The following is a 24,298-nucleotide window of genomic DNA, read 5'->3' as shown; positions in this document are numbered from 1 at the left end:
CCCTCATGTCATTACGTTATTCCACGGTATATTGTCATTCAAACCGGTTTTATGAGTGGAGAGTCTGTAAACCCACCTCTGTTCTTTTTCGAATAGACGTTGGGTCAGATTTGTACCTGGTTTGACTTGTTCAATGATTGTCCATTGAAGGTCATCTGGAGTGTGACCTACGGACAAAAAATGTTCAGTGAGCTTTGTATTAGTCTTTTTGCATCTAATGGTGCTTCTGTGCTCTCCGATGCGTAGCTTGATCTTCCTGCTCGTCATTCCTACGTAATGTAGGTTACAGGGGCATGTTAGTCTATAAATGACGTTTTCGCTATTACAGTTGGTCTGCCCTCTAATTGTCCAGATTTTGTTTGGTTCCAGAAGTAAGGTTTTGGTATTCATGGTAAATGGGCAAACGCTGCAACTTCCACATTTATAGTGGCCTGTCACCTTTGGTAGGCCCCATAGGTTTGTTTGTGTTTCTTTTTCTGGAGACACCTTTAAGGGTCTTGTATTGACGACTGCATCTTTTATGCTTCGTGCCCTTTTAAACGAGAAAAGGGTTTTTTCCCATCTCAAATTGCCTCTATTCAGAATGTTCCAATGCTTTTTTATTATTCTTGACACATCGTTAGATATTGTGTTATATGTGGTAACACAGGTCAAGGGGATTTCCTCCGAGGTCTTGGTTTTTGGTTCCAATAAAGCTGCACGTGGTTGGTTCCGCGCTCGCTTTTGGCTTATTTGGAGAATTCTGTTTGGGTATCCTCGGTTGTGAAGTTTTTGAGAGAGATCCTGGGCTTGTTTTTTATAATCTTCCAACTCACTGCAATTCCTACGGATTCTGAGGTATTGCCCATACGGTAAATGTTCACGTAGGGGTCTGGGGTGGAAGCTTTCAAATCGTAGTAGGTTATTCTTTGAAGTTGGCTTATAATGGGTAATAGTGGACAATTTGCCCTCTTTTTTTGTAATCGTTACGTCTAAGAAGACCAAGGTGTCAATGTTTTTTTCATAAGTGAACCTCAAGTGATTGTCACGGGTATTTATCCAGTTAAAGAAGGAGGTCAGGGATTCCTCGGTACCCTTCCATATGGTTAGCACATCATCGATGTATCTGCGCCATAGTAGGATGTTGGAACTGTAGTGGTTTGTATCATTGAGAATGTATTTTTCTTCAAAGTCATATACATACAATCCCGCTATGCTCGGCGCAAAAGAACTGCCCATGGATGTCCCTCCCGTCTGTAGGAATATCTGGCCTTCGAACTCAAAATAGTTTCTTTTGAGTGCTAGTCTGGCACATTCTAGAACAAATTGTTTCGGTGTTCTTGAAGTCCACGCTTCTTTTTCTAGTGCTCGTTCTAGCACTTCCAGTGTGGCATCCTGGGGGATGCTAGTGTACAGACTCTCAATGTCGAAACTCACCAGGATGGTGTCATTGTCCACGGTGAGTTGGTCTAGAATCTGTAATAGACTTTTTGTGTCTTGGAGGTATGTGCTAGTTTTTTGCACCATAGATTTGAAAAACACGTCGCAAAATTGCGAAAGTGGTTCTAAAACTGAACCAAGACCAGAAACAATTGGCCTGCCTGGCGGCGGTATCCTGTTTTTGTGTATTTTTGGGAGTGTATAAAAGTAGGGGATTTTACCTTCGCTTTTACAAAGGAAATTTGCCTCCTGCTTTGATATGAAACCCTCAGTTTCACCGTATTCTACTAGTGATGTTATCTCACTTTTCAGGTCTTGTGTTGGGTCCATTGGTAGTCTGCGATAGCTGTTATGATCCGCTAGAAGTCGGAGACACTCATTTTGGTAGGCTGTGCGATCTTGCACGACAATGCCTCCGCCTTTATCTGCAGGCTTAATGACAATGGTTTCGCAGTTTCGCAAATCGTCAAGGGCGGTCCTTTCTTGGTTGGTCAGGTTCATGAATGGTTTCTTTGGTTTTGTATTCTCAACTTCATTGAACACAGCTTGCTCAAACGTGGAGATTTCCACGGGAACAAGATGTGGTGGTGGGGTAAAAGTGGCTGACCAATGGACCCATCTGGTCTTGGTTCAGTTTTAGAACCACTTTCGCAATTTTGCGACGTGTTTTTCAAATCTATGGTGCAAAAAACTAGCACATACCTCCAAGACACAAAAAGTCTATTACAGATTCTAGACCAACTCACCGTGGACAATGACACCATCCTGGTGAGTTTCGACATTGAGAGTCTGTACACTAGCATCCCCCAGGATGCCACACTGGAAGTGCTAGAACGAGCACTAGAAAAAGAAGCGTGGACTTCAAGAACACCGAAACAATTTGTTCTAGAATGTGCCAGACTAGCACTCAAAAGAAACTATTTTGAGTTCGAAGGCCAGATATTCCTACAGACGGGAGGGACATCCATGGGCAGTTCTTTTGCGCCGAGCATAGCGGGATTGTATGTATATGACTTTGAAGAAAAATACATTCTCAATGATACAAACCCCTACAGTTCCAACATCCTACTATGGCGCAGATACATCGATGATGTGCTAACCATATGGAAGGGTACCGAGGAATCCCTGACCTCCTTCTTTAACTGGATAAATACCCGTGACAATCACTTGAGGTTCACTTATGAAAAAAACATTGACACCTTGGTCTTCTTAGACGTAACGATTACAAAAAAAGAGGGCAAATTGTCCACTATTACCCATTATAAGCCAACTTCAAAGAATAACCTACTACGATTTGAAAGCTTCCACCCCAGACCCCTACGTGAAAATGTACCGTATGGGCAATACCTCAGAATCCGTAGGAATTGCAGTGAGTTGGAAGATTATAAAAAACAAGCCCAGGATCTCTCTCAAAAACTTCACAACCGAGGATACCCAAACAGAATTCTCCAAATAAGCCAAAAGCGAGCGCGGAACCAACCACGTGCAGCTTTATTGGAACCAAAAACCAAGTCCTCGGAGGAAATCCCCTTGACCTGTGTTACCACATATAACACAATATCTAACGATGTGTCAAGAATAATAAAAAAAGCATTGGAACATTCTGAATACAGGCAATTTGAGATGGGAAAAAACCCTTTTCTGGTTTAAAAGGGCACGAAGCATAAAAGATGCAGTCGTCAACACAAGACCCTTAAAGGTGTCTCCAGAAAAAGAAACACAAACAAACCTATGGGGCCTACCAAAGGTGACAGGCCACTATAAATGTGGAAGTTGCAGCGTTTGCCCATTTACCATGAATACCAAAACCTTACTTCTGGAACCAAACAAAATCTGGACAATTAGAGGGCAGACCAACTGTAATAGCGAAAACGTCATTTATAGACTAACATGCCCCTGTAACCTACATTACGTAGGAATGACGAGCAGGAAGATCAAGCTACGCATCGGAGAGCACAGAAGCACCATTAGATGCAAAAAGACTAATACAAAGCTCACTGAACATTTTTTGACCGTAGGTCACACTCCAGATGACCTTCAATGGACAATCATTGAACAAGTCAAACCAGGTACAAATCTGACCCAACGTCTATTCGAAAAAGAACAGAGGTGGGTTTACAGACTCTCCACTCATAAAACCGGTTTGAATGACAATATACCGTGGAATAACGTAATGACATGAGGGGGGTCATTACTATTATGATTTCCATTTCATAAGATCAATATACTGAATAGCTATTTTGCCCGTATGCATCGGCAAGTATTGAGAATCAACCCGTGAAATTCTTCCTGTCTGTCCTCTGTGTTCCCAGAATCACTCGACGTACATTGCAAACCAACTTGATAATGTCCGTCTAATGCTGAAACATAAATAAAGGACGATCACCATAGCAATATAAACAATGGATGCTGGTGAATAGAGTAGTCCTTCTACCCTGTCTATTAAAGCACCCTGATTGGCTATTACCGACCACGTGTCAAGACCACGTGACCCAGCCACGCCCAACCAGGAAGTGCGATCGGGTTTACTTTACTGATAGCGCACAAACACCCCAGTCATTCCTCGGGGCACGTCTAGCAGGAACCAAGTAGGTTTTCGGTCTGACGATCAGAAGTTGCAAGTAAGTACACGCGGGCCGATCAGAATGCGGAAATGATTTACCGCAAGTTCCCATAGGCTGTACTCAAATGCCACAATTCAGGCAGCGCACGGCTGACACTTGGCATATGTTCTTCTTCTTTTTATCATTTTACAGGAGACGGACTCTTGCCGTCTTGGAAACGCTGGTGCCCATGAAGCGGTAGTTCCGCATCTAAGCGTAAGCAAATAACAAAATAAGTCGCTTTCATAAATTATGGCGGCAATGACACGACTGCTCACAAACAACTCTTGGCAGCCGGTCACATCGCAGCACGATATAGATCACTCTCCTAGATATACCGGCCCCTTGTGTTTTTACACACGATATTTTCTGACGCCAAAACCAGTTCGACACCTCTCCTTTTGGCGCTGGTCCTTTGACTGAAAGGCACAATCCGGCAATTATCACTGTAGTACTGTTGCATGATCGCAATAGTTGGTTCCTACACTTGATACTAAAATGCTGGCATGACCCCATACATTGATCATACGATTGGGGTAACAACCATAAACCTATGTGTTAAATGTGGTACATTCGTTTTGTCTACCCTAGTATGTGACCCCTTCCTGTATTTTGTCTTCCTGTTTTCTTACAGGTTTTTTCCCCAAAAAAGGAAAAACGCACTTTTTTTCACGAAACCGCAATTTGCGGTCTCCTATTTGAACTAGGGCAGGACGCTCCTTAGCGAGTGCGGACCACCCAGTTCAAAACACCACGGTCCTGACGAATACCCTTGAATGGATATATGGGTTGAAACATGTAGACCTTTTAACCTATAGTTTTGTAAGATTCACATTCACATAGCACACTTTTGCTATTTTTATTTTTTAATACTACTTATGACACTAAAGCCTACCTAATTAGGCACAGGTGCCACACTTTATTTTAACAAGGGTTCAAGCACTCAAGAATAAAATACTTGCAGTGAGTAGTGTTGGCCCTTTTTAAAAACTCATTTTTTGATAGATTTGAACACATAAAAGAAAATTAACCAGCTCCACTGTAGTCAGGTGTCGCAGCACACCCTATAGGCCCTCGGCCTATGGGGTGGGACCCCGATGATGAAGCATGTCACCAACTAGGTTGGTGAGTGAGGGGTCTTCTATAAGGATATGCATTATCCAGCAACAGGTTGGGTCATATTGTGCTGATTAGAGCACTTAAGCTCATAATTAGAGAAATTATTCTCTATCCACGAGGGGTTACTCCTCCATTGTTTTTGTAAACAGATAAGAGACAGCCCGCTCCGAAGGACGTCTCCAAACTCTGCACAGTAGGATATTTTGTAAAGTAATGATACCTCTACAAAATACTAGTAAAACTCTGTGTGTTGATGGATTGATGGAAAGGCAGCCAGAAAGAACAACAACTTGTTTTTACTTTCCGTTGTAGTTCGGTGTTTGTGTAGTCGTCACCAGAGTCCTTTAGATATATGAGTGCACTTCACTCAAAGTTGCCACTTTACTGCTTCGTAGCGGTGAAACATGGATTGCACTGAGCATTGCTTGTATAAATCTATTCCTACGGTAAGAGTGATGGACAGACATCAGTCAGAATATCACATAAAAAGGTGTGATAAGTTAATTTGTTTGAAAGATTAAAAGGAGGTCCTCTAAGAGATCGTAGTAACGGCGACAGAGCTTTAGTATCTTTGCAAAGGTGCGGCCAACGTTTTAACTGTGCTCAAGCGCGAAATGTATAGCGCTTAATTTGTGCAAGAAAGAGTGCCGGTGCCCGCAGCTATTATCCTAAACTTGGGGCTGTGCTTAATTTGTAAATGAAAAGGCACCGGTGCCCGAAGCTATGCTCAGAAGCACATGGCAGCGCTTAATTTGTACAAGAAAGAGTGCCGGTGCCCGCAGCTATTATCCTAAACTTGTGGCTGTGCTTAATTTGTAAATGAAAAGGCACCGATGCCCGAAGCTATGCTCAGAAGCACATGACAGTGCTTAATTTGTACAAGAAAGAGTGCCGGTGCCCAATGCTATTCTCAGAAGTCTTGAGCTCTTGAGCAGTGCTTAATTTGTACAAGAAAGAGTGCCGATGCCCGAAGCTATTCTGAGAAGCCCAGTTACAGTCCTTATTTTTTACAAGAACGAGAGCCAGTGCTGAAGCTATACTCAGAAACACGCGGCCAGTGCAATAAAATGTTAGGGCACCGAATACGAAGGCCGAGTAGTCTTCTATTCACCTCAGAGCTCTTTAATCCAGTACCAGACACACTCTGCTCCTTTATCGCTCTTTCCAGTCACTGCTTTCCCCCTTTGTAACGGTTTTGCCTGCTTTCTTTTCTTACGTCTTTATAATTTGTGTGTCCCCCCCCCTCTTGCGCTCGATAAAAATATGATGTGGAAAAATAAGTCCCAGTTCCCAACAATGAGCGCCGATGCCCGCTCCCCCAAACGCCCACTCCCCCCCCCAAGCAGGCACCGGCTCAAATTAAGCCCTGGAATGACCCAAAGATATACTAGTGGGGTGGAGGCGATAATGTGTACACTCAAAAAAAATTATCTCACCACGTTTACCCTGTTAGGGGATTGCAAAATCTATTAGGAACAGGAGTAAGGTTCGGTAATGTGGCCAGGGGCCATATACAGCAGCCCTGGTCCTGACGGTAAACTAAGCGGACACCAGTCACTCTTGGGTCTAGGCGTGGCCATGAGTAGGCCTGTTTATTTATGCCTGGTTATATTAAGTCTGCACATAGTCTTCGATTTAGATTTTAAGTATGGTATTTTAAAACCTGCCTTTTAAATGCAAGTTTATATTAATGTCATGTTGTTTAAGTGGATTTTTTGGATTTCCTTTGGAAGTTTTTCACATTTTCAACCACAATTTCAGGGTTTAGTACCCAATGTAATGCTGCGCAATTTACCACCCTTTGTAGGATGGACAGCTGGCTTGTTTCAGGGAGGTAAGGGAACCCTATTTTCACCCAGCAAGCATTACCCCACGAATTGGAGTTTGGATTTTTTAGCTCGGATTGAAAAACGGAAAAAACGATTTACATGTATCTACTTTTTTAGGTCTTGCTGAGCCAACGCGCACACACAACACCCCACACACACAACCCCCCCCCCACACACACAACACCCCCACACACACAACTGCCCCCACACACACACAACCCCACACACATACAACTTCACACACATACAACCCCACACACACCCACCACACACACACAACCACACAACGACACATACACACACACACACACACAACCACACAACCTCACACACACAACCACACAACCACAACCACACTCAACCACACACAACCACACTCAACCACACTCAACCACACTCAACCACACACAACCCCACTCAACCACACACAACCCCACAACCATACACACAACCCCACAACCACACACACAACGCCAAACACAACCACACACAACCCAAACACAGCACACACAACCACACACACACACAACTACACACACACGACACTCACACACACAACCACACACTCACAAACACACACACAATCCCACAACCACACACACAACCCCAAACACAACACACACAACCCCACAACCACACACAACCCCAAACACAACACACACAACCCCAAACACAACACACACACAACCCCACACAAACACCACACACACACAACCACAACCGCACACACAACTACAACCGCACGCACAACTTCCACCTGCACACAGAACCACACAACTGACATCTATTACATTTTTTAGGAGCAGAATTTTTTTTCTTTATCCTCTAAAAGGCAACGAATGAATAGCCCCTGACAACTATCCAACACTGCCTGAACATTCTAGCCATTCTAGCTGCAGAATCGTCTCTTCCCTGTATACCCGACCATATTGTATAATGCTATTAAAACAGAAACTTTTTAGGTCGATCCTGAACAGCGCATGTGCTGCTCTTCGAAGCACGCTGTATTCAGGTATGGACTTGTTAAGATAAGCTTGCAGTTTTCTCCTATCGCTGAAGGCTGGTGGGTTGGGGAATTAGTGTCTGGGGCGTCCTTTAAACAAGCATTTGCAATGCAATAGGTCTCACTTTTGCGAGAGTTTAAGCTATTAGCATTGTAAATGACAATGCCTTTTATTTATGTTTTAAATACAAAAACATAAATAAAAGGCATTGCCATTTACAGTGCCAATAGCTCTAACTTTAATAATGCGAGACCTATTGCATTGCAAATGCTTGTTAAATATGGGAACAACCTCTGCGCCCAGCCAAGTACTAGGGACCTCCATACCAGTCAGGACAGCATTAAATATTGTCAATAAGTAGGGGGCCCATACATCAGGCTCTTGTTTGAATAGATCACCTGGGAGGCCATCCAACCCAGGAGCCTTGCCTGATGACAGTCCCGCAATAGCAGCTCGCACCTCTTTGTCTGTGAAGGGGTCCCCCACGGATTGGCTGGATATGGTTGGGGACATGTGGCATAAAGCCCCAGCTTCCGGTGAATAGAGGGACTGGAAATGCTTTTGCCATACCCGTGGCACAATATTCGGTTCTATAGCCGATGGTAAATGCTCGGATCCCGTATTAACAATTCGCCAGAACTTGCGGTAGTCTTTGGTAGCTAGCGAACAAGAGAGTTCCTCCCATTTAACCTGGTCCCACTCAATCTTAGCCTGAGTGACGAGTTTCTTCTAGACACTTCTTCTAGCCTGTATCTCCAGTCTGCTTTTGCCCTCCTTAATACAAGACAGGAGGTCTCCCTTCGCCTTGCGGCATGTGGCATTATACCATGTGACGCGATGTTTCCCGCCACCTCTACTTTGTCCCTCAGAAAAGAGGTCTGCCGCCAAGGTGCTGATAAGCTCTTCATGTGCCAGATAAAGTGAATTGTGGGTTTCCTGGCTGCTGGATTTCTCGCTTAGGTTGCCCACTTTTTCCAATATTGGAATGAGTCTGGCATAGAGTCTAGGAAGGTTCTCACTGTTATTAACTAATTTTTCCCACCTTATTCTCCTTCTGTTATTTTCCAGGAGAAGCCCTGTACTTGACACCGCCGTAGCATAGCCCCTGCCCTCCTGGCCAGGGAGAGCATAGTCTAGTTCTAGGGCGTTGTGGTCGCTGTCACATCTTTCTATCACCCTAAAATCTATGATATTCGACCACATGGACAATTGCACCAGGACATAGTCCAAACGTGACTCTCTACCTGCTCTGTTATAGGTGTATTTACTCAGAATGTCAGATTTAGTGCGCCCATTACAGGCTCTGACCCCATATTTAAGGGTTAGGGCAGTAATCTGTAGGGCAAGAGGGGTCCATGCTCCACCGTGGAGGGAACTGACCACCTTGCGTCCTCTTGCAGGGAGGACCCATCCAGTAGGCCTGCAAGGGGCTCAACGTGTGAGTTCAAGTCCCCACCCACCACAAATGGTGTCCCCTCAGGGATTTCAGCAAGGAAAGCTGACAATTCCTCTATAGTAGGTGATTCCCGAGATATGTTTACCGGCCTTGAATATACATTTATTACGGCAAGTCTATGGGAATTTGGCCATTCCAACAACACCACTAGTATATCCTCTGAGGCCAAGGGGAGACGTACGGCCTGACAACCGAGGTGGGTAGCTACCCAGGTTGAAAGGCCTCCAGAAGGACGTCATCTGCCCCCCCATTTCGCAGGAATGGAAAATACCACGAAGCCTTGGCGAGAGTGCTCGTCCCTCGCCCAAGTTTCTTGAAACAGGCATATATCTTTGGAGTCAATAAAAGCAGTCCATTCCTGTTGATCCAGCTTGTTGCCCAGCCACGTTCCACGATACCATCCTCAGCGATGGTGACCTTTGGTGCGAAGCTGAGGGTGCGTAGAGGATGTTATCAATAGCAGTGCCCTGAGTCCTGATTTTTTGGGTCAGACCCTCAGATATTTCCCCTAAATCCCTGATTGTAAGGGGGGAATCCCCAATAGTTCGATCAATAGTTTGATTGTCCTCCTTGCTGTGTAATGGAACAACGGGGTGCCCAGTCTCTAGCGTTGGATCCGTAATGGATCTGGGGAGTATATCTGCCTCCGCACCTTCCCTGGGATAGCAGTAATGCTCACTAGGGATACACGTAAACTGTCAATCTACCATGTCCAAATGGCTATACCTATTAAATGTGGGAAGATAAGTAGGGTGGTGGGCTCTAGGATGGCGATAAGCTCCTCTCTCTCTACCCCTCCAATCGCCTCCCCTCCCGTAACTCATTTCCCATCCCTCCTCCTCCATATGTGGTGTAAAATGCGCTTGTTGTAGAGTTCTTGGCGGGTGAAAATCTCCTCTCCCTCTAGTGTCCCACCCTCCCAACCTCTCTGAGGATCTGCCCCATCCCTCCTCCTCACATGTGTATATCAGCCGAGGGTAAAAGAAAGAGAGGGGTAGGGACTGGATGTTGCTCCCCTGATCATCAGGGGATCATCCACAGATGTGGTAGACTATCATGGGATCTCTGAAACTAATCAGGACGCAGTCTCCTTTGATGGATTTTCTTGTACTACCCAACCATGGGACCCTTCTTACCATAAGCACCTCGCACGTTATGCCTTGCGGGAGAGGTCTAAACATTGATAGCCAACTTACCACCTTGTTCTTTAAGGAAGCGGTAGATTCTTTGGAATTGGCTGTTAACTCGGGTACCCCCGCTAAGATTACTGTATACGGACTCGCCTCCGGCGGCAAGTTCACTACTCTTGCCTTGTTAGCATTGCCTGGTACCTCATCAATTGGTGCTACTGCTTTGTGGGGTTGGCTAAGAACGGGCATGTTATCCGTAGAGTGCTTGGACGTGGTTTGGGAGGGGGCTGTTTGCTCCAGATGAACTGTAGGCTGGTTGGGGATACAAGCATTATTATTGGACTGTGTAGTCATACTATGGGAGGGAGTTGATTTGGCCAGTTGGGCACTATTGCCTGTCTTGGTGGTAATTGGGACACCCCTCTTGTTCTTTGTTTCTGCCACCCTTGATGTCTGCTACGCTATGTACTTTGATATTGTCGGCTAGTTGCACCGTAGATTTCTCTATGTTCACTAGCCTAGCTTCCATTTTAATTAATCGTGCTTCTAGGGGACTTAATAGAGACCTCAGAAGGGATACAATATCAGCAAGAGTGATATCTACACAAGAGGTCTCAAGAGGATTCGTGATAATAAGGTCCGTTGCCTCTATAACCGGGCTCTCGATAGGCATAGCTTCAGCTCTGTCCGTGGGCGATTTCCCCAGTGTGCTCAATCCGGGACTAGTAATCTCCAAGGTAGGATTGAGCTTCGGAGTTTTTGCCTTCCTTCCCCCATTGTTTTGTGCCCCTCTTTTCCTTTTGGGGATTGCTCCTTCCCTTGCCCCTGCATAGGATCTCTGTTGTTAGTGATATCCACAACGGGAGCATGTTCGAGATTGTGGAGCGAATTGTGGTGGGGTTGGACTGGTGGTAAATTTAACAGACTCAAATCAACAAAATCACTGAGGTCCTTCGTACTAGTGTGGGAGCTGGAGTTGATTAAATCCGGATTCGCAGAGAGCTCTCCTTCGCTACACCCCTTTGTTGGACTCAGTGTACTCGGTGTGCTTGGGTCTGTTATCAGGGCTCTTTGCCTGTGCCAGGGGGCCCATGGATGATCTTCTCACCCAGTCTATTTCTTGAGAGATACGCCTCTCCAAGATCGTAATCTCATCAATCAGTAATGACCCTGCTTTGACAAAATAATTATCCAATGGGCCTTTGGCAGCAGCAATTGCTGCCAGCGCGCTTTTACTCCTCGTTTCCCTCGTGGTATTCATCAGTCACTAGTAATTTCAATGTTTACCAGAGAAATTTCTAAAAAAGGAGTGTGAGCGGACCAAGGGGGGTGGCCCGGTCCCGGTCACGACCGTTCTCGAAAGGCCTCAAACGGCCCGCCCTTTGCCCGGGCTTCGCCCCGTGCTCCGTCCCGCGTGCGCGGCTGTGGGCACTCCTATATGCAAAGGGGGAGGGGGGTGGGAAGAGTCGCAGGTGCGCCTGGTGGTTTCGGCGCTCCGCCTGCTGGGACTCGCAGTCCTGCACCCTCTGGGCAGTAAATAGCAAAGTCAATCACTCCCCAATGCTATATGCCCGGTAGGAATCCTCGCTGGCTCAAGAAAGGCGTTCTCCTCTTCAGGTCAGGAAACTCTAATCACCACAACACGGCTGCGAGCGGCACCCACATTTATATCTTGTGTCTCCCTTTCTTCTGACTTCCAGTGCAGGTTAGACTCTATTTGTGCTCAATACACGTGTCTAGATGTGGTCTGCATTTTGCTGAGGCACTGTCTGTTTTAGACAAGTTATTGAGTTGTTTAAATGGTCTGTGTAGAGCTTGTTGATAAGGAATGGTGGGTGTGAGTGTTGGGGTTCGACAGGGATGACTGGTGATCACATGACCTAAGCAGGGCAAGAGATGTCAGATGTTAAGAGACGGACTCTTAACTTTCACTCTGGAGTTCCACAATCCACAAGAGATGGGTGAAACCTGAAAAGAGACATGGGGCTCATGTAGAAGCTTCCCTTAGCTCACCATCATTATCTTCTTCTGTGTCACAGGTGGTCTCAGAGTTCAAAGGTCACATGCCACGTACAGCAGTGGAGCTTCAGAAATTGCTTCCAGGGGTTGGACGTTACACGGCTGGAGCCATTGCTTCGATTGCATATGGGCAGGTTAGTTTATTGTGTGTCCCCTCCTCTCTCACAATCCTTCTCCCAAGAATGCTTTCTCTTCCCCTGTCTTTAAAATCCCTACTCCTTTTTCCTCCTGACATTTTCAAATTTCCCCTTTGCCTAAATGCCTCTCTGCTTCTTCCTGTGCCCATTGTCTCCGATTCCTTAGCATTTCTGTCCTCTTCAGATGAAGTTTCACATCTTTTGAAATGTTTCATCTTTCTGGGCTGCTGCAAGCCATGATGTGCCTGTCAGGAGTGGAGTGTGCTTGTTTGCTCACTTTCTTACATTCACCTGAAGTTGTGGTAAACTGATAAAGTTGGTTTTGAGGCTGAGTTGTCGTGTTCCATAAGTTTCTTTGTCACTGACATTGGTGAGGGAGAAGACCCATTTATTTTTGCGTCCTCAAAACATTCCTTTAAATACTCTGTTGTCCAATGATCCTCTATCAATGATGGCCTGTAGAATACTACCACTTGTCTACTCTTGATAGTTGGTCTTACTTATGGTTTAATATTAATTTTACAGTTCTTCATCGTCAACACTCTTCAACCAATGCCACTGCTATAGTCGCATGGAAAATGGAAATCACACCATGAATAGGGTGGGCTTGGCGAATGATGGTCCAAAAAGCAAAGAGAGTGCAGGCGTTCCGCAGGCTAAGAACAACTTAAGTAATCCGGTTCCTATCCCGCCACAAAGTTGAGAACGCCTGTGTTCCTTTGCAGTGGGGATTTCCGTCTCAATTCAAATCTGAGTAATTATTTAAGGAGATTGTGTGCATATGGTTCTCCTACTGTGGTGACACAACTTAGCACAAAATAAGGGGATGGAATGCTATGTGGGGCGATTTCTAGCATTAATGAAGCACCGGCTCACATGTTCGCATCCATCAGTATGTATTGCCTTAGAATGTGGTTCAATGCTTATACCATTCATTTTATGGACAAATCATTCTTTATGATCTCCAGAGACACCAAACATAACAAATTTGTTGACTACTTGTTTTCTCCATGTGTGACCCTTTGCAGCTCTAGGAGCATTACTGAAGTAAACTCTGACCACCTGCCCCAAAAAAGTTGATAATAGTGAAAGATTCACACCCTCACCTATTCAAGCTCAGTCTTTGATGGCACCGGAAATGTGGCAGATAATTCAGTAACGTATGTTTTTTTATTGATCCTCATTGATCAGTAAAATTTCTGTTTTCCAATAAAACTACATGTCCTGCGCTGGTGCACCACTTGATGGCAATACCTGGCCACTTGATGACAATACATGGTCACTTGATGCCAATACCTGGTCATTTGATGACAATACCTGGTCACTTGATGGCAATACCTGGCCACTTGATGGCAATCCCTGGTCACTTGATGCCAATACCTGGTCACCTGATGCCAATACCTGGCCACTTGATGGCAATACCTGGCCACTTGATGGCAATACCTGGTCACTTGAGGCCAATACCTGGTCACTTGATGCCAATACCTGGTCACTTAATGACAACCCCATGTCACTTGATTCCAATACCTGGTCACCTGATGGCAATACCTGGCCACTTGATGGCAATACCTGGCCACTTGATGGCAATACCTGGTCACTTGAGGCCAATACCTGGTCACTTGATGGCACTACCTGGTCACTTGATGGCAATACCTGGCCACTTGATGGCAATCCCTGCTCACTTGATGTCAAACCTGGTCACTTGATGACAATACCTAGTCACTTGATGCCAATACATGGTCACTTGATGGCAATAGCTTGCTTTGGATGATATGGCATTGTACATATTGTTAAAATCTGTTTAATTGTTGTTTGCACTTACGTAAATAAATTACATCAGGATTTTAAGTTACTATTGTTTTTCAATACACGTCAAAGACCTCAGTATACATCTATAGCTTACATCCAGATTTAGATAAAATATAGTGAAACCTTGGCCTTGTTCATAGCTGGCAAGGTTTCCAGGTCCATGTGTGATGTGTTGTTCCATTCCAGCTTTTTTTTTCTTTTTAGACTTGTCCTGTTTATTTGTATATCTGTTACATATCCAATATTTTGCCAGTCTCCTTTTTAAACAAATGCAATTAATTTGCTAAGCCAAGCTGGTTCCTTTTGCAGTGAATTGCTGTGAATAGTTCAGGTCATAAAGTGAACCATGTCTTAATTGCACTATAGTTCCATAATCATAGCCACGTGCTTGTGATTGTACTTTTATTTTACACACAAAGAGAAGCAGGAGTAATAAAATGTACATTTTAGAAGACGTTATGAGACAACACACAGAGGGGAGAAAAACTGCCCTCACCCACAAACATTTGTCGCATGCTTCATCATAGGGCTTGTTAGAAAGGCGATCCCGGGGGAGGCAGAAGAAGTCTGACTGACCACCCCTAGGTCCTCCTCTCCGTCGAGAAGTAGCCGAGCGTTATCGAGAGGCCTCCTGGGTGAGGGTCCTCTCCTAGGATCGTACAGTAGAGTAACCACAACACTACAAACGGACACCACACAAGAGGTTCAGTTCTTAAGCTTTATCAGGAATAAAGGTTGCTGGTGCTCAGCGGTATGTACAGGCAGATCGAGGGATCTGAAGAGTCTCGAAAGGGGGGATAGGGTAGCGGGACAGTCTCAGTATGGGTGCAGGAAGGGATACCCTGCGCACAGCTCTCAATCCTCGAGCCGGGGGTTCCGAGAGGTCGAGCCGCGGCAACGCCAGCAGGACTCGACAGATGGTCGTTCACGGAGAGGAGGCCGCGGCAGCGCCAGCAGGCTCTCAAGATGGTTTCGCAAAGGTGGGCCGCGGCAGCGCCAGCAGGCTCTCAAGATGGTTCAGCCGCGGCAGCGCCAGCAGGCTCTCAAGATGGTTCGGCCGCGGCAGCGCCAGCAGGCTCTCAAGATGGTTCAGCAAAGGTGGGCCGCGGCAGCGCTAGCAGGCTCTCAGGGTATCTTCAGGTTACGGGAGGTGAGTTCGTCTGGTGTCGGCTGCGACAGCGTCAGCAGGGCTTCCAGTCCAGGATACAACTGCCGCCCTACTCCGGGGCTGGCCCAGATATAGGACGGGGGTCCTTTGATGTCCGGACCCTCACGCCTGGGGGCCAGAGGGGCTGGGATGGTGGTGTCCAGACACCCAGCAGGGGGGTGGAGCCAGTGCCCAGGGAGGCCGGAGGGCGATCGATACCAGGCGTCCGGGGACGGCTGGAGGGCCATCGAAACTCCCCTCCTCTTGGATCGGTTGAGTGGCCACTCGACCACCTGGGTTGATCTTGGTGCCTCGATGTCGGGGCTTCGCTGGGGCCTGGCTGGGGCCGAGGCCACGTGTCCGTGACGTGGTGGGCCAAGATGGAGTCGGGCGCGGCCTCGTGCTTAGGTCGTGATGAGCCCAAGATGGAGCCAGGCCGGTGGTGGGGGTCCGGGGTGGTGACCGGACCAGCAGTGTTGGGGCGTGTAGGGTCGGGCAAAGGGGGCTGCCCGTGGCTGGGTGGAGGGCCGATGTCGTTCAGGGCCCGCCATGCGGGAGGGGTAGGATCACGCCATGAGGCCGGGTCCAACAGGGCTGCTAAACACAGCTCAGCGCAAGCCAACAACAGAGGTGGAGGAATAAGGTGGGGGATACAATACAAATATAAAGACTAACGGGATCCAGAAGTGCAGAAAAACTGTTAAAACTAACTCAGGGCTCTCCAAGTACCCCTTTATTAATGGACTCCCTGGTTAGGGTTAAAATGGTTTCTATCAACCAGTGGATGGTGGTATGTTGGTCTATAATGGACCTTTTACCCCTCCAATCTGCAAGACTGTCGACATGTTTCAGCTGGATGCTGCGTCTTTACCGGCTCTCATCAGGACTACATAGATCCCTAAATTTCTCCCCCTCTCTCCTACCTTAAGGGGTAGATCGGGGTCACAGCTTGTGTTTGTACGCAGGACGTGCAGCTGTTGTAACCATACTACGTGAAATCACAGAGTTCCACTGGAAATCGTGTTCGACCTGGCGGGGGAGTGAGAACGGCTCCCTGTAGTCACACATTCATCAAGGTGAGTCCGTCTCGGAAACTGTGTCCCTCCTAGCGCATGTGCACTGGGAGGGCCACAGTTTGAGGGCAATTTTTCTAACTTGTGTGTGTTGTCTCTTCACCTCGTCTAAAAAGCGACATTTTTATTACTCCTGCTTCTCTTTGTGTATAAAGTCTATTATATAGGAGGTTAAAGTAGGACTGTCCTCCTTCACCTTATTATTGTGTGTGGAACTGATTGCACCTTTATGCCAGTCAAGTAGCCAGTCTCTCTTGGTGATGCATCAAATGTCCCACATTGTCATCCATGTTACCCGTCAGTGCACCCAGGGTTTATCTGGAGCCGTCTAAGCCCATTTATGTAAAACCCAGTGTGCAAATTAATGTCAAAACGCCTTTGCATTTTGGGCACCAAAAGTTGCAGTACTCCACATGAATCTGATTAATTTAAGTTGCATGGTGTATATTGTTTTTTTTTTTATATAACAGATTGCATTGTCAGCCTGCACATACGATGCAGGGCCCTGTACTCCAGGGACATCTGCAGGTTAAAAATATTACAGTATCTGAAAGGCAATCGACTTTTTTCTTTGCAAGCACAAACAGGCTATTGTATAACCAAGCAATACTTAAAAAAACCTATCTCTCCCCCCTCCCCACAGCCCCAGCCCCCCATATATTGGGTTTTATGGGAAAACATTTTGCACTTTTTAAAAATATATTTAATATTGCTTCTATTTTACCAAACCACATCACTTTTATTTTTACATTTTACTCTGTCTTTATTTATATCTTCTAAAAGTCTTACAATTGTTAACATACCTCACTTAATTATTTTCTTAAGATGATTATTAAGTATTTGATTCCTTTGTCTATTGATTTAAATAGCCTATCCTTTCCAATTCATTCAGTTGCAGTTATTCCGGAAAAAGTCTGGCCATTTTGAATTTGCATCACGCCCGAGGCAGCCACATATCTTTCCAATCTCTATTTTAATTGGATGTTTGAGGTCATTGGTTGTTTTAATGAGACAATGATGAAATCTGAAAAGTAATTCCCTTCATCAACTCATTATTAGGAATTGCCATCTCCGATGGTTCAACACTCAATCCTTGAAGACAGTTGGAAACTGTGTTGTTTTCTTTGTGTGATTCTATTATTTAAGTTCTGCCTTTTTAGGCGTATTACTTCTGTGGGTGCATTGTAACTGGTAGTTACCATCCCGTCTAAATTTTCTATGGGACCCATTAACGCAGCGCTCGTTTCCCAAAAGACCAGCTGACTGGCAGAGGCTTTTTTTGCATCAAGTTTTTTACTCACCTTTGGTTTCTTGCATGTGCCTAAGTGTACAATAAGTTTAACTACTCTTGTGTTGTCATAGGTCGCTCTTCTTTCCCGAAATCCAATTACTTGGGTCTACCCTATATGGTAAAATGCTTTCAATCTGTGTGGCTGGGAGTCTAGTAAATAATTTTGCATCCAGATTAACTAGGGCAATAGTTCACTGTGACAGCCAGTGTTTCTGGCCTTTACATGTTTTCAAATTGGTAGATAAGCTTTTATTTTATCCCACCACTGTTCATAAATGAGGTTTTATATGAGTGGAGGTGAAAAACACGATAAAATCACTAGCTAAATCATCCTGGGAACTTGTATAGCTCTAATGCTTTAATAACATATTTCCTCTTTATGGGCATTAATTTAAAGTGCTTATGTTTCCTTCCTATCATGTTAGGTGACCGGGGTCGTGGATGGGAATGTGGTCCGTGTCCTGTGCCGAGCCCGTGCCATTGGTGCTGACTCTGGGAGCCCTGCAGTCACAGATGGGCTCTGGTAAGATGTTATGTTCACTTCAAGGAAGAGTTAGTAGCCAATGATGCAGTAACTCCAGTTTATGAGCAAGCAACCTCCCAGATCAGAGGGTCGAATCTGTCTTGCCACCCAGCTCCCCAAAGGCTCAAGGAGTACCATTCCAACCTCTGCCATCCCATGCATCCTCCATGAAATTGCTGTACAAAACATTACTCGCAACACAAGGTTTGCTTGGGTCCTTTATTGCTTCTGCTTCTCCAGTGGGAATTCTATACAAGGCTGTTCGGGCTGGTGGTAACATGCCATTATCTCGGGTGATCTTTTGTCCTAGGATGCGGCTTTAATGGGGTTTCCGCAGCTGCAGCAGGCTGGACAGCCTTGCTGGCCCCAACATCTTTGTGTGCAGTTCAGCAAAGATGGTAGAACTACACAACACACTCATTGTTTGTGCATGAGGAGATTGGGGTTAAAGAAGGTGGGAGGACTGTGGATGGAGTTGTCTCGGTAGTCAAAATGTAATATCTGGTTGTTTATGTTACGTTTAAAAAAAAGCTAATTTCCCATGGTCTCAGTTAAATAATCTCCAAAAGAAGAGAGTTTCCCAGGGACCAGAAAGGACTGGGTATCAAGAACTTTATCAAAAAGAGATTCCTTTCTGTGTATTGATCTTTCAATTAGTGACCATGAGGCCTACACATTTAAGTCAATTCTTATTGCTTTGTGATTATAGTTTTAGGTAACATTAGTACTCCACACTAGAATATGATTCTTTGTTACTCTCAAAGTTTTATTTTTTTAAAGAAAACATTTATATTTGTAAACTTTGTATAGAATTATAAACACTTAAAATTATTAAAAGGGTGCTCTGTTACACTCTTAACCACTTTCTAACAATTCCAAGTTACGGTATCTAATGCAGAGTCACACCAGATTAAAAAGTTTTTATATATTCAAATTAGGTACACAATACAAACAATTCATATACAGTAAAAAGTCCCATTGTCGACGCGTTTCGGTGCGTAGGTTACATTTGTGGCACCTTCCTCAGGACAGACGAAATTTTAAAACCAAAGATTTTTACATCTTTTTGAAGTATAGGGATGTAGGGATTTTTAATCTGGTGTGACTCTGCATTAGATACCGTAACTTGGAATTGTTAGAAAGTGGTTAAGAGTGTAACAGAGCACCCTTTTAATAATTTTAAGTGTTTATAATTCTATACAAAGTTTACAAATATAAATATTTTCTTTAAAAAAATAAAACTTTGAGAGTAACAAAGAATGATATTCTAGTGTGGAGTACTAATGTTAACTAAAACTATAATCACAAAGCAATAAGAATTGACTTAAATGTGTAGGCCTCATGGTCACTAATTGAAAGATCAATACACAGAAAGGAATCTCTTTTTGATAAAGCTCAGTTAAATAATACCATCTGGAACCAGGGTAACTGGTGAGTTCTGAAATAGCTTCAAGATGTAATTAATGGTGACCTTTCAGTGTCCAGGCCAAAAAACATGACTGTCCATACTGGCCACAAGTCCTGCCCCCTTTTCCTTAGAAATGAAAGAAGTAGCTTGGCAAGGTTTTTGCGTGCCTTGCTCATCAGCAGTTCTGTTTCAGCCCCCTTGTAATACAGACAATAACTCATCACTGCCAGAAAACTAAATGCACCTACTGAGACAGCCCAACCGAGGATGCCCTGAGCATAAAATCTAATGGTTTATGAAATATGCATGCCGTTCATATTTTCAAGTGGACGCACTATTGAAAGGACAAACATAAAAATGTCATTCTTTCTATATTTTGGCATAGCTCATGCAACAAATACAATCGTTTGCAGGGGTATATCTTAAGAAATAACATCCATGTCAGTGGGTTACTGGATCCTTTCAGTCAGTGTGGCTGTGTCACATTGATAGTGTTAATGCAAACCAATAGATCTTTGACTTCCTTAAGCTAAAACTCAGTTATAAATTGGTCTATGTAGCACCACTGTTGTTCTTATTTTGGTCTTTTCAACTCAGGCATGGTGCGGATTTAGTCAACTTGAAAGTACTTCACAATATTCTCCCTTTTCTTATCAGCACCCTCACCCAATGCCCAGCGATCCTTGGCTTTTTGCATACCCAAGTGGAATTGTTGACCACTCTGTGTTTTTTTTGAAAGAGTAGAGAAATAAGAAAAGAATTCTAGGGATTGCTTCCATCTTGATTGTCGCTAGCCTGCCCATAATCCATAACTCTAATTACTCTTCCAGGTTATTGTTTTATATTTTCTCACATTAATATTTAATAATTCAAGCAGTGCAAGAATGTTCAGTTTCCCTTTTAAAAGCATGTATGACCAAGTTCGTTATCAGAACGGTATTGGTTGTCATATGTGTTGCTGCAGCCTTGAGCCCCCTTGGGCACTCTTTCGTGTCCCCAATTGTTGGAAGACCACTCTGACTCCGCGTTCTCCAACTTCCGCCGGTGTCTTAACATCATCAGCGATTGGATGTCTGAAAACCATCTAAGACTCAACGCGGACAAAACAGAGGTGCTGTTTTTTAACCAGAAGAACTCCATCCCCTCCTCCTGGTGGTGGCCCGCGGCACTCGATCCCGCCCCCTCTCCCGTCCATTCGGCCCGCAACCTGGGCTTCCATTTCAATGATTCCTTATCATGCAAGACTCAGATTCAAAAAGTGACATCGGCCTGCTTCCTGAAGCTACGCATGATCAGGAAAATCCTCCCCTATCTCCCTTTGGATTCCCGCCGGACAGTTACCCACGCTCTCATCACGTCCCACCTGGACTATGCTAATAGCCTGTATGCCGGTGCTCCCCAATACCTTATTGACCGGCTGCAGATTGTCCAGAATGCGGCGGCGAGGCTGATTGGTAACATTTCTTATCGTCAGTCAGTCGCCGCATATCGTAGGGAACTGCACTGGCTACCTGTGGCCAGCCGAATTCAGTTTAAGATCCTTACCCTGACTCATCGAGCCATTAATGACCGCGGACCAAACTATCTAAAAAAACGAGTCTCAATATCCCGGTCCATCAGATCCTTGAGATCCAATGACCTATGCCTTCTGATCTCCCCCCGCTTTAGACTTTCCAGAATGGGTGGCAGAGGATTCAGCGTCATTGCTGCAAAACTATGGAACTCCCTGCCAGTTGAGCTCAGATTCTGCCCCTCTGAATCTGTTTTCCGGGCCAGACTCAAAACCTGGCTCTTTTCTAGATTCTGATTTATCATGTCACTTCCCCTGTCCGTTCCTTCTCTCCCCTCTAAAGACTCAGGTTCCAGCGCCGGGACACCCCTCAGGGGGTAGCTGCGCGCTTTATAAGCTACATAAAAAAAAAAAAATACTGTGCAACAAGTGCTGTGCGAAGCCTCCTAATGCATAGATCTCATTTTGCTGCTGACAGACTGGACAGGTTCCCTTCTGGAAACATCTGGCTGAGAAACCGGCTTCTATCCTAGTTTTTTAATGTATGCAGTAGAAATTATTCTATACATGTATCTTCAGATTCATCGGCCACTGAATTGCTTTTTGCATGCATTTTCATATGTATGAGTGATCGGTATTTATAAAGCGTGAACTCAGAGAGATGAAGCAGCAATATGCTGTACAGAATACATACTTCAGTTTTTGATCGTTCAAAATATAACTTGAGAATTTGAAGATAGGGCGCAATTGACAGAATTAATGCAATTTTAAATTTTCAGCTGGAAAGAAGACTGCTCTCTAATGTCTCAGCAGACACCCCACTACTCCTCTGGTGTGAACCTGCAAGCTTGCCACAAGACTTTCAATGCCCTTTTAATGTTCCTCTGACTCCAGCTTTGGCTGTTTTTGAGGACCTGTGTTCCCCATGATCCTGCATTATTTGACTGTTTGATCTGCGTTGAGGTAGCGTTAAATGTTTTACTTTGGTAAAGATTTATGATGGGTATTCTCCTATTCAGTGGGCATTAACTGTAATCGAAAAAGTATTTGTCTTGGGAAACTATCAATGAACGTTTAGTCACAGGTTTAGTAGTTTTGTCGAAAGAATTATGAAGATCTGCTATCTGCTTGACCATGTCTTCTCTTTGCAGACAGCGGTGCAGTCTTCTCATCTCCTAAATGCCCTTTTCGACATAAATCTATGTGCATCCTCCAACTGAGGCTCTCCATGTCTGAGTCTCCGAATTAACTTCCCCAACCTGACATATTTCTAACTATTAAACATTTTGATTTGTGCCGTCTGTGATTATTGATTTATTAAATCTTGTTTTTGGTAGCTGTTAGCTTTGCCATCCATTAATGGGTATCCACATTTTAGGCTACAAAGTCAGTCAGTGTTCTTGTGTTTTACATGCCCCTAACTAGACTTCTTCTACTCCCTAGGCACCTCGCCAACTCTATAGTGGATCCCTCCAGACCCGGGGACTTCAATCAAGCTCTAATGGAGCTGGGTGCAATGGTGTGCACCCCCAAAGCCGCTCTCTGTCGGGAGTGCCCCATCAAGAGCCTCTGTCGGGCTTATGGACGGGTACAGTATGAACTTCCTTTGGGGCCTAGGTAGCCATCAACAGATTGTCAACATTGTACACGCACTGTTAATTAACATATATTAAGTTTAATCGGTACACCAAACTTAAGAGGATATGTTTTCATGTTTATACCCCAAGTAGTGTAGGTTTTTCTTTTACTTCATTCCATACTACCCGGTATATGGTGTTCCCTACTTTTGAAACACTTTTGCTGGAAAAAATTCCCTTGTTTCTAGAATGCGGGATGAAGGTATCTCCATCAGTTAGATACGATTAGGCCCAAAAGTTATTGTGTGAGGTCCCATTAGTCTATGGACTACTGAAAACTCACACCCAATAAGCAGAAGTAGATGTGTCTGCTATTTTACATTTGTCTGTTTTATTTTTATTTAAGATTTTTATGTAGCTCACCTGCAGTTGGAGATATTTATCCAGTTTACATATATTTTGATGCTATTCATAGTAACATAGAGGGAGCAAGAGTAAATAATAATAAAAGAAATTCATGCTATCCACTAGCAAAAGTTACAAATGAGATGAGTGCTCAAGATATAAGTGGCACTAGATTGTCTCAAGAAATAGTAGTATTGATGCTCCGCTAGAGGGTTACACGCTTATCTAAAGCCAAGCAGGGTTACTTAGGTCTGGCTTAACACAAAAAGATAGCCAACAGTGTTTCTAGAGGGTGTGGTAAATGTGGTTTCTAGAAGTAATCAATCTGTTCTCTGAGTGCGTAGTTGCTTTGAGAGGAACTTCTATTGCTGCATTTCTGAAATCAAGTCTGCAAAGAAGGTTCATTTTAGATGGCCATGGCCTGCAGATATGTGTTTATTTTGCTTAAGTGGAGTGGAGAAAGAGCGTATAAAAATGGATATTGTTGATTTGAGATATGTGTTTCAGAATAGATAAGAGTGAGGCAGAGGAGCCACCTGGTTTTGGAGGATCAAATATTGGCAGGTCAAACTTGCACATGAGCAAGAGCAGAAACCCTATTTTTGATGGTTGTGATGTAGGATTTTCAGAAATCCAGTTTTGAAGGGTAATTGAAAAGGCACGATGTATAGGTGTAGTGATGTAATCACGTACTTGTTTTGAGATTTATATTGATGGAATGACACACCTCCATTTCCAAGGACCGTACTTGGGGGCTCTTGATATATTGGTTTGCATTCTTTACATACCTCAGGCCCTTCTACCCTAAATCATCAAACTCCTCACCTACCTAGGACTCG

At 44.5% G+C, this 24,298-nt stretch overlaps 1 protein-coding gene across 2 annotated transcripts in view; it reads left to right on the top strand.

Annotated features, from left to right (window-relative positions):
- Window positions 1-24,298, top strand: part of MUTYH (mutY DNA glycosylase) — a 139,454-nt gene that overhangs the window by 39,543 nt on the left and 75,613 nt on the right. For both annotated transcript variants that reach the window (XM_078671784.1, XM_078671785.1), the window contains exons 8-10: window positions 12,600-12,713; window positions 18,462-18,559; window positions 22,921-23,065. In XM_078671784.1, coding sequence (XP_078527910.1) covers window positions 12,600-12,713; window positions 18,462-18,559; window positions 22,921-23,065 — 357 coding nt within the window. The remainder of the gene's footprint in view (window positions 1-12,599; window positions 12,714-18,461; window positions 18,560-22,920; window positions 23,066-24,298) is intronic.

This window comes from Lissotriton helveticus, chromosome 1_2 (genome assembly GCF_964261635.1).
Source record: "Lissotriton helveticus chromosome 1_2, aLisHel1.1, whole genome shotgun sequence".
NCBI lineage: Eukaryota > Metazoa > Chordata > Amphibia > Caudata > Salamandridae > Lissotriton > Lissotriton helveticus.
The sequence above is the reverse complement of the archived record's forward strand: the minus strand, read 5'-3'. Positions and strand labels throughout refer to the sequence as shown.